The following is an 11,197-nucleotide window of genomic DNA, read 5'->3' as shown; positions in this document are numbered from 1 at the left end:
TTATTCTATAGATTTTTTAACTGTAAACATTCAGGAAATAATAACTCTTTGCAAAGTACATTGAGCCACTAATTGGGAAGTATAAAAGAACAAATTGAATTGATTTGTAGTTCCATAAAAAACGAGTCTGACATTACACTTACAAGTTGCAAACCAGCATATAGTTTTGAGCTCTTCCGAATTTATTTGTTTTGCAAAAAAGAGGAATGTTTCACTTGAATGGAAACGCCCTCGAGTTACTTCCAGTACCGCTGTAGGATTGATTTTTCTAGGTTAAGGGTATGCCAAAGTTAGGTACCTTTTTTAAACAAATCATTATCTACTTTTTAACGGGTTTAGGATATCCAAAAACAAATCAGGGAAATGTAACATCACTTCAGTATTACCAACATAGGGCTTTGTGTAATGACTGTGACATCATGACAGTGAAGTATTCATTTTTAAGCTTAAACAGAGAAGCTTTACCTCCGTATGTCCAATAGAAATACAATATGTAAATTAACCCATATTATCTGTATGCTGATTGGCTTGAGTTCCCCCTAATGTCACAATCTCACCACCCAGCAATGAGGTATTTTACTGCTGTCTGGAGATCAAATTATTACTGTAGAGAAGATCTTTATTTTTTCTGTTTCATTAACAGATTATTATAAAGCAATAAGCATGCAGGAAGAGAAGCAGACGTTTTACGTTGGGAATTAATGAAAGCACGTCTGCTCGTTTTTTGGAGGTGGAGAGCGGAGAGTTGTTTAAAATCTCATCCCACCCCCACAAACAAAACTCTTCGGAAATGGTAAAACAAGGAAATGCATGATTCCAGAGGCATCCCTAAGCACTCAGGTGTCAGGCTATGTGGTGTCTTGTGATATCTTCGGACCTTTTGGACGGGTGTAAGTTTTACAAATGCGTTATATTCCTACTGTTTTTCTTCCGTAATAACAAAGGGGGGCAGGAAGGAAACACACACACAACTGCTTTGACATTACCAATTTATTGGTCAGCGGCTTAAAAGAAGGAAAAAAAAGGCACTTGCTCGGTGGGGTGGCATGCAAAGAGTAGTCATTTAACATTTTTGTGAGCCTGATTCTATAGTCTATTCGTTAAGGTAGAATGGATGTAAAGCATTTTGCAGTTGTCCCCTGAACTTAGCTTCTCCCTACTTAACACATATTTCCGTGCATTCGAGAATAGAAGATGACTAACAAAGGACAAGGCTGCCCTAACCTGCTTTCCCTTCTTCCCCATTGGCAAAATTTTTGACTAAGCTTTTCTTTTATATTTAATTTCTTTTCTTTCTTTTTTCTTTTTCCTTATTATTATTATTTCCCAGCTAGCCTGCAAATCAAAGGTCAGCTGGGGAAATCATTAAAGAAGAAATCTAAAAGAAGCTTCCAATGCTTCGGACCACCCTAAAAGAGAAAGGAAGAAAATGTTCGGGGAAGGCGAGGGTTCCGGGAAGCTGAGGAAGGGGCGGGCGCCCTCGGCACCCGGGCTTCTCCGGGCGCTGCCCTAAGGGAAGAGGGTGGGCCTGAGGTCCTGATCCAGCCTTTCCAAGCCCCCACTTCAAATGCCGGGAGGGAAAAGTTCAGAAGGAGCCACAAGGGGACAAAAGCCTAATTTTGCCAGTTCAACAAGACAGGACATTCAATTAACCCAGCCAACTCTGGAAACGGGTCGAGGCGCCTGTTGGCTCCACAGAGCCTGAAGCAGCCCCTGCCGCCGCCCTCGCCACCGCCGCCGCCGCCGCCGCCGCCGCCGCCACGGCCCCTGCGTTACTGGGGGAGACGGTGCCGCTGCGACAGGGGAGGACGCGGCTGGAGCTCAAGGAGGCTCCAGCGCGCAGGCGCCGCCGAGCCCTGCCTGGATGCTCAGTCAAGGCACTAAGGCAAAAAAAAAAAAAAAAAAAATCAGCAATTTATAGAAAGAAGAAGCTATAGTCTGTCGGGATATCCAACACCAACAGGTAGGAGGATATACTCTCCGTTAAGTTTGGGGGGAGGGGGGCGCACAGTGTCGATGAAACTGCAGGTTCACCGGGAAAGAACCCTCCCTGAGGTTTTTTGTTTTTTTGTTTTTTTTACAATAAACTGCATAATGGAAGTACATTCAGACAATGCATCTTCAGTAGGGCTTATTGAGAGCTTCATTTCTGGAAAGCGTTGCAAGACTGAGGAATATCAGACTGCGAATCACCGGGAACAGTTCCCTTGCAGCACAGAAGCAATCTCTCTCCCCATCTTCGCGTATGTAATGCATGTCTCTCTCTCTCTCTCTCTCTCTCTCCCCCCACTCCCCCTCCTCCACCCCCCATTATAAATCCAGGGGTGGCGGATTTCAGGTTTCGTAATGTTGCATGATGCGATCGGTATTTACCCGGGGATGTACCGGTGAGGAAATTAAAATCATCGAACGCAGTTTTGCCTGGGCTTCCATCAGCATATTCCGGGCAAGTGAGAAGTGGCCAAGGAAGCACGCTTCGTGGGAATAAGAGGAAGCTGATTTCCCTGGTGTGGCTCCCAGGCACCTAGGAGATGATGTGCATTTCGTTTTAAAATGAAGCCACTTGCAATTTGCAACAAAGATTGTCCGTGCAAATGGGGAAGACTTAATTGCCCAAGAAATAAAGGTTCATGTTGAATTCATTGGAATTCAGGCAGCCAGGGTTTACAAATGCAAGTGCATTATTCCTTTGGGTGTGTTTCCTTGGCCAATATTTACATTAATCATTTTTAATAATCATATGGACTTAAAAAAGAAAAGATTTGCCAAAAATGGGGGGTGGGGTGGGGAGGGAAAGACAAAAGATTAAATCACATCAAATCCTGGGAGAAGTCCTATTAATTTCAAGGTCTAATGTTGAAATTATGCTTTAAGATGAATCAACAAATACTCTTCTTACAATATGCAGCATGAATACTGGCACTTGAGTTAAAAGACATATATTTTGCAAGGGTTCTTTGGATCCACATCAGCAGAAGAGAAGCTGGCTGTAAAACACTGACAGATACTAACAGACCTCAAATAAATGTACATAGTCTTCTGTCTCTCTCCTATTAGCAATCTTGTAGATCCCATTGCAACACTAGTGATTAATTCCTGGATTGGCATATTTTACGATTGTGGAACATTTTATTCCTTCGGTCCAAACGTATGTTCTCCAAAATAAGGACATTTTTAAATTTGTCCAGCTCAGAAAATTTGAAAAGCCAATTCTCTCAAATCTCAAGCAAAAATACTAAAGCAAATAATGTTATTCGAAATTAAAACTTTATTTGCTTACCCAAAAACGAACAACTTTATGTTAGCACTGCCTGACATCATTACTTGTTAACTTAAGAACTGATAGCTCTTTTTTTTTTTTCAGATATTCCGATGGCAAATCAACTGGAAGAAAAGAGGAAGCATGACTGCAGATCGGATCAGTTCTCTTTGTGGATTACATTTCCAGTAAAATGTATGGATCTATCTTTTCCTTGTTCTTATATCTAGATCATGAGACTTGACTGAGGCTGTATCTTTATCCTCCATCCATCTATGGCGAACTATAGCCATGCAGCCGACAACATTTTGCAAAATCTTTCTCCTCTGACAGCCTTTCTGAAACTGACTTCCTTGGGTTTCATAATAGGAGTCAGCGTTGTGGGCAACCTTCTGATCTCCATTTTGCTAGTGAAAGATAAGACTTTGCATAGAGCACCTTACTACTTCCTGTTGGATCTTTGCTGTTCAGATATCCTCAGATCTGCAATTTGTTTCCCATTTGTATTCAACTCTGTCAAAAATGGCTCTACCTGGACTTATGGGACTCTGACTTGCAAAGTGATTGCCTTTCTGGGGGTTTTGTCCTGTTTCCACACTGCTTTCATGCTCTTCTGCATCAGTGTCACCAGATACTTAGCTATCGCCCATCACCGCTTCTATACAAAGAGGCTGACCTTTTGGACGTGTCTGGCTGTGATCTGCATGGTGTGGACTCTGTCTGTGGCCATGGCCTTCCCCCCAGTTTTAGATGTGGGCACTTACTCCTTCATTAGGGAGGAAGATCAATGCACCTTCCAACACCGCTCCTTCAGGGCTAATGATTCCCTAGGATTTATGCTGCTCCTTGCTCTCATCCTCCTAGCCACACAGCTTGTCTACCTCAAGCTGATATTTTTTGTCCACGACCGAAGGAAAATGAAGCCAGTCCAGTTTGTAGCAGCAGTCAGCCAGAACTGGACTTTTCATGGCCCCGGAGCCAGTGGCCAGGCAGCTGCCAATTGGCTAGCAGGATTTGGAAGGGGTCCCACACCACCCACTTTGCTGGGCATCAGGCAAAATGCAAACACCACGGGCAGAAGAAGGCTATTGGTCTTAGATGAGTTCAAAATGGAGAAAAGAATCAGCAGAATGTTCTATATCATGACTTTCCTCTTCCTAACCTTGTGGGGCCCCTATCTGGTGGCCTGTTATTGGAGAGTTTTTGCAAGAGGGCCTGTAGTACCAGGGGGATTTCTAACAGCTGCTGTCTGGATGAGTTTTGCCCAAGCAGGAATCAATCCTTTTGTCTGCATTTTCTCCAACAGGGAGCTGAGGCGCTGTTTCAGCACAACCCTTCTTTACTGCAGAAAATCCAGGTTACCAAGGGAACCTTACTGTGTTATATGAAGGAGCATCTGTAAATCTTTAGCCTTGTGAAACACTAACCTTCTCTGCTAAGCGATTGTGGCCTGTAGCCATATCTTGAGAAGAAAATCAAGAATGGGATCAGAGGTTATAAGGATTTGGGCAACATTCTGCAGTCTTTGCAATAGTTCACCTATAATCCTATTTTAAATCTCAGAGTGATCCTGCTGATGGCCGGCGAAGGTTTGTAATTAAGAAAGGACTGAACCACTGCCCTAAGTTTCTTTATGTGGTTGAAAACTAGATAATGAAAGTAGCAGGTGCTAAGTATCAGTGCTAAATGCTGTGTATATCACTACTTACGACAAAACATCAAAAAACAATTAGCATTGGACATCTTAATAAATTAAGTTGACATGAGGTAAATGTGTTGATAAAAACTAATTTTAGAAGTTTGAAGACTTTAAAACATTTCATACAATTATTGTTTTGCAAAGACTGAAATATTTGGGAACTTAAAGTACTGTAATCCACTAAAGACGTGCCATGAATTATTGGATTATCACACTTTTAAAAAATCGCCTTGTAAGTGTTTGGGAGCATTCCAAAGCAGTATATTGGTTCCAATTAGAGTTTACTTTTCTTTTTTTATTAATACATTACTATTTCTAAATACCACTTTCCTTACCTACTAGTGAAATTGCTAGCATTGAGCTGTATTATGTGATTTTTGTTGATTTGGTATAAAGTTTTTCCGATTCATTTATATTTTATGAATGCTAGATATTGGTCTGGGAGGCAACATTAATGGTACAACTGGTCACAATCGAGCAGTTCTAATAATGCAGAATAAACACATGTTGCCTTAAGGGTTATCTAGTATCTTTCATCTTATTTAGAATTGGAGAATGTAGTCAAGGGAAATGGAATCGGTAACTGGTCATGGGCATACATCTGGAAGTGCATGGACGATCATTTAAAACTTTTTCCTTTTTCCTCACATGGTTTGAAAATTAAGGTGCACATCACTGGGATGAGCTTTTCTTCTGAGGTGTGCTACCCATTCTAGTGGGTTCTAAGAAGCAGGCAGTTGATGTATGTTTATATTTTAAATCAGCTGTCAAGGGGAGACCACAGCCTTAGTATGACATCCTGCACAATTTGTGAAGCATTTATTCTACCGAAGGCACAGTCTTTGTTTATACTTTCTGCACATTTAGTGTATTGGTCGTTTAAATTATTTCAGTTTTAACTTGTGAAAGCTTATAATATTATTTCTGGTATTTTAGAAATACATTAGAGTCTGTGAGTCTCATTCTTTAAGATACAGATGTGTGAATTTCAATATAAAGTTGCATTTGCCAAAATTTACCCGTGTAGCCTGTTACTTTTTTTTGGAATAAATTTTACATTTTTGGCACTTAACAATTTTTTTTGACCTGGGAGGCAAGCACAAACTAGGAAAACTAGCTTTATTATGGTTTTGTTTTTTGATTTTTGTAGCTTCTATATTCTGGAACTGGAAATGCATGAATGGTAGGGAGCATAAAGCTGATAAACTGACAAATAATAATATCCACAAGAGCATTATTTGGTAGCTTATCATAATTATCCCTCTATTTATTCTTACAAGCCAGTAATATTTAGAGAAGTATACCTGTTTAGTTGGTTGTTTCAGAATTTTGTTATAAATAGCACATTTAAATTTGGGGCACAGTAGAAACTTGGGGTTCTAAATATATAACTTGCAAGAAGAACAGTTTACAATAACATGACAAAGCCAGAAAGTTGTTATTGTTTTTGCTTGTTTTCCATTGTTTTTGTTTGTTTGGGTTTTACTTATTTTATTTTTGTACTTGAAAAGTAAGATTAGGAATCTAATGGAACAGAATTCTTTATTACTACAGTACTTCTGTAAAGAGAATATAAATATAAATAAGGAAAAATAAATCACTGAAATGTCTCAATGATATATGCAACTATTCCATTTTGCTCTTATAAGGACAACTCAAGCCGTGACTTAGTGAGCACTGTTTGACCTCATTTTTACTTTATACCAAAGTTGATTGGATCTGAGACAAAGTTTAATGTACAACAGTGAGTTGAATCTAGCAATAAAGGCCCTTTGTTGGCACTAAAATAATTATCCGAAATACAATAAAGGAAATGTTATTGAAAGATACTCTGATAACATTATGTTTCCAACTCAAAAAAATTTACAGTAGAGACATAATTATGATGATTATATTTATAGAGAATTTTGCTTAGAGGTTCAAATATCACCAGCAATCAGTAGGAAATTCAGCAACAATCTTGAGGCCAGAGAGGCCAGATTTTATCAACACTAGCCTCCATTACATAGAGAAGAACACCAGGGCATGAATTAAGAGTAGGGGATTGAGGGGTCAAGAGCAGCAGCCAAGTGAGATTGCCTGACTCCACCTAGCTACTTGGAATAACAGATTCCAACAGCCTGGGGAAGTGATCAGCTCCAATGGTCAGTGAATAATACTGAACTGTAGTGACTTTCGTGTAAGCCTACTCTTGACTAACTCGGCATTTCAGGTCAAGGGGCAAGCAGTGAGTGAGATACATCCCCAGTTAATCAACGCCATTTGTAAGTCAATGAGTAATGGTAGCAATCATATAAAATAAAAGTCTGCTTCAGTGTCTTAATGACCAAATCGCATTCTCTCTTTTGGCACCCATTCCAATATTCAATATTTAAAAACAGTTGGTAACTAATTTAAGTTGAAAATGTTACTAATCTTCAACCCATAAAAATACATTCGCACTGGGGAGTTCAACTTCCCTGTAAGAAAGACCCATTATCAATAATAATGTGTCCCTCTTGGACTAATTACATCTGAGCTGAGCAGTCTTTAAATCGTTTTCCTTAATAGTGGTGATGTGTTTGCATAGATGTGTCTGTACTGTCTCATCTGGTTCCTTTGGTGCATAGTATATTCATTTGTGAGATGCCTGACTGGAGTCAGGCTTTCAGTCTGTGACTGTGGAATGCTATGCAGATATTAACAGAGGCAGAAAGAGGTGAGTAACTTGCCCAGTTTCCCACAGACGCCTCATTTAAATGAACCATAGTGATAAGATTAAAAATTATTTGTAGGACAATCTATTGACTGAGTTGTCTTTTTCGAATGTTGTTAGCTGGCTGGATTTTAACACCAGTATTTTTCATAGAGGTTAACTGATTTGTATTGATAACACATGGATATGGCCACATAGCCATTTGCCTCTGCTTCCATGAACGCTACCTGAATTGCTTATTCATTTATTCACTCACTCAACGAATGTCTGTTGGGCACTGGGCTTGGTGCTGGGAGCACAGTGGAAAACAAGCAGAACAGTCATACAGATTTCTTAGTCTAGTGGGAAAGATAATTAAATACATAGTAGCAATGAGTTATGAGTGTTATGATAGTAAACATTTCTAAGATGGACGTGGTATTAATGGCCATAAATGGGACTGTTCTCCATTTTCCCTTCAGTGCCTTATCTGCTACCTTTTCCCAGTAATCCTTGGGATCTTTTATATGGCATACTCCCTCAATTCAGAGGGAACCCCCATTCTGCTCATACTTCATTTAGATGAATCATCATGTTGTGTTTTGGAACACTGAGTTCCCATGTTGTTAACGCTATATACAAAATAACAGGTCAGTTTTGCTGAGTGTCCTGAATGTCCATTTCCACATAAGAGAGATTTCAGTTCCTTCAAGAGGCATGGAGGTGTCTTTTCTTCCATACTCATAACTTCCTGCAAGGTAGTGTGAGGATGCTTGGGTAAGGAAGGCACTAAGATGCAGACTCCCAGGGAGCCTCCCATGGTGCTCAAGCAAAGATGGGAGCAAACTGTGAAACGGTACATATCTTTTATTATTAAAGCATGCCACTCCTTCCATTTTTTTATTGTCCCTTATTGAAGATACAACAAAACTCCCTAACCCCCTATCAGTTGAAAAGTTTGGCCTTCAAAATTTATTTCTATTGCAAATACAGTGAAATGTATTTATAATTATAGAGAGACAAACTTCTTTTCAGTTAAACTGTGTGGAACTGAGTGGTGTTGCAATCGAGATTACTGTAGTACACTTGCAAACAAAACCAAAACTCTTCACTGTGTATTCACCATTATATGAATTTGCTTTGTTTCATTCTTTATTTTATTCCACGTGTGGCATAGACTGTATTGTTATTAAAACAAAAAAAAAATCCCAGCTTATATTAATTCCGTATGAAAAGAAAAGAAGGAAGATAAGATGATAAATCGTAATGTTTCAAATACTGGCTAAACACATTAAGGTAGACGGTTACGAGAATTGTGGGCTATTTATGATTCCAAAAACTTGTGAGTTTGTTTTCTATGCAAAAATACATCGCTTTCATGTTTGTTAATATTCTCTTATAAATGTTTTGAATGGAAACTGCAGGGTCTACTAAGATAATTGTTTATTGCTGACACTTTTTATTGTTGTTCTCAACTCTGGGCTTGCTAGTGTTCTGTGACTTTACCAATTCCCTCAGAAACTTTTTTGACACCATTTAAAAATGATAGAATTGCTCAATTTTGAGGCACAAGTTCATAATTAGTCTATGGAGTGTTGAAACAAAGATGTCATTTGTAAATGACTAGCTTATTTTTTGCCATCAGTCAAAACAGTCAAATAAGTTAAAGCGATATTGAGAACTGGAGCAACGAAGCAAAGATTTTTTTGGCTAACTCTTTTTGCGTTGTACTCCAATGTAACAGGCTCTAAAAAATATATTAAAACCAAGAGGTTTTAACTTTATAAAAGGATTATATAAATAAGACCTGGTTTTTAAAATGCAGAAGTAGCTTCTTTATCATCTCCTTCTGCCAAAGGGATGATGTCCATTAGCTGCTCAAACCCTTTGGATTAAAAGGCTTTTAAAGCCAGTTTTCCTCCCACTAGACCAGGGAGTTAATACGAGGGCTGGAGCCCTGAAAGGCCCCTGGAGAAAGGCAAAGAGATGTTCCCCTCTGAGTGATTGGAGGAAGAGGACTCAAAGGAGCCACAGGTGGTTTGAGGTTTAGAATTGCACACACTTGGCCGTTGCAGCCAGACCCCAGCTCCTTCTGGTGCCGTGAGACAACATCATCCTCCGGAAGACATAGGTTTTCAAGCTCAGCTTGGAGGCAGAAAACAGTTCCTTTTTTATCTCTGTGTGTTTGGAAAATAACAGATTCTTGACACAAATTTTTAAATTGACACTGTAATGCATATCTTGGTTTATGAGGCTTTGAATAGACAATAAAATAACATTTAACTTGTATGGATATTCAAGGTCGTGGGGTCAAGAAGTAAGTCACTTATTATATCATGGGAAAAAGTTATTACAATATTAAAAACTTTAAAGCTGGATTGATAATCAAGCTTAAACTAGGTAAAATTAATTTGGGGTTTTTTTTCATAGCTTTAAGAAAGCAAAAATCTGACTAGATGAAAGAGGAATTTGTTCTTTTCTCCTCCATCAGAAAAATGTTGAATTGAGAGTTCATATTCTCCAGTGAAAAAGGAAATTTTTGATCATTTCTAGTAAGCATTTTTGCTTAAACATAATTCAATTCAACAATCATTTATTGTATGCCTACTGTATGTATGATCTTGGGCAAGTTACTTAACCTTTTTATGCCTCTTCAATAAAAAGGGGATACTAGGACGTACGTCCTGGGGTTATTGAGAGGATTCAATGAGTGCATCCTTGTGAAGCCCTTAGAAGAGAGTCTGGCATCTTAACTAAATTTTCCTTTTTACTGGTTCCCTCATAGTTCACCATCTATAGCAGCAGAGACACAAACAAATTATGAGACAATGTGATAAGTGCTGTAGGGGAGGTATGTGAGAGAAGTGTTAAAGAAACACAGATAGGCAATTAACTCTGTGAAGATGGGAGAAGGAAGGTGAGAGAGAAAAAGTGACAACTGAACTCAGTCTCGAAGGATCACTTTAATTTTATCTTCTTGACAAAGTTAGGAAAGCCGTTTCGGACAGAGGAAATAAAGAAATGAGCAAACGGCAAAGAGATCTGAAAGCTCATGATGTGTTCAACCCAGAGATCTACTAATCAGAGAAGTTTAATGCGATGTGGCTGGCACTGAGGTCCCTGTAAGGGGAGGGTCAGCATGGCATAGAGGTTAAAAGGCACAACACTTGGAAGTTGAAGTCCTTCTGTTCCTTGCTGGCCTGATGATCTTGAATAAGTTAGTTAAACTCTTTGAATCTGAATTTGCTTATCTGTAAATGAGGGAATAGGTAGTAGCAAGCACTACTTTCAACGCTTGGCTTTGAAGATTAAGTGAGATAATAAGAACAACCGTTATTAAGTACTTACTTCCTGCCAAAGACTGTTCTAAATATTCTTCATATTTAACTCTGATTACCACAATAAGTAGATGGCATTGCTATCCATTCTTTGCAAATGAAGAAACTGAAGCACAGAGAAGTTAAGTAACTTGCACAAGTTAGTAATAGGCAAAACATGGATGTAAAGCGCTCACTGCAGTACCCAGCCCAGAGTGAACTTTTAATAAATGTTGCCTGTTGTTGTT

At 39.0% G+C, this 11,197-nt stretch overlaps 1 protein-coding gene across 6 annotated transcripts; it reads left to right on the top strand.

The window, feature by feature from the left end:
- The first annotated feature begins 541 nt into the window (after positions 1-541).
- GPR85 (G protein-coupled receptor 85) lies at positions 542-6,787 on the top strand. Of its 6 annotated transcripts, none has more exons than XM_014739194.3 (4): positions 542-890; positions 1,335-1,963; positions 2,129-2,243; positions 3,365-6,787. In XM_014739194.3, the coding sequence occupies exon 4, from the start codon at positions 3,535-3,537 to the stop codon at positions 4,645-4,647; it is 1,113 nt and encodes a 370-aa protein (XP_014594680.1). In that variant the 5' UTR covers positions 542-890; positions 1,335-1,963; positions 2,129-2,243; positions 3,365-3,534; the 3' UTR covers positions 4,648-6,787. The 6 variants fall into 6 exon arrangements, with proteins under 6 accessions (XP_014594680.1, XP_005609378.1, XP_014594679.1 ...); XM_005609321.4 differs by having other exon boundaries at positions 2,126-2,243; XM_014739193.3 differs by having other exon boundaries at positions 2,102-2,243.
- Positions 6,788-11,197: the final 4,410 nt, after the last annotated feature.

Source organism: Equus caballus, chromosome 4, assembly GCF_041296265.1.
Source record: "Equus caballus isolate H_3958 breed thoroughbred chromosome 4, TB-T2T, whole genome shotgun sequence".
Lineage (NCBI taxonomy): Eukaryota > Metazoa > Chordata > Mammalia > Perissodactyla > Equidae > Equus > Equus caballus.
The sequence above is the reverse complement of the archived record's forward strand: the minus strand, read 5'-3'. Positions and strand labels throughout refer to the sequence as shown.

Coding starts and splice junctions, on each gene's coding strand:
- GPR85 (XM_014739194.3), top strand. CDS start 3,535: ATGGCGAACTATAGCCATGCAGCCGACAACATTTTGCAAAATCTTTCT.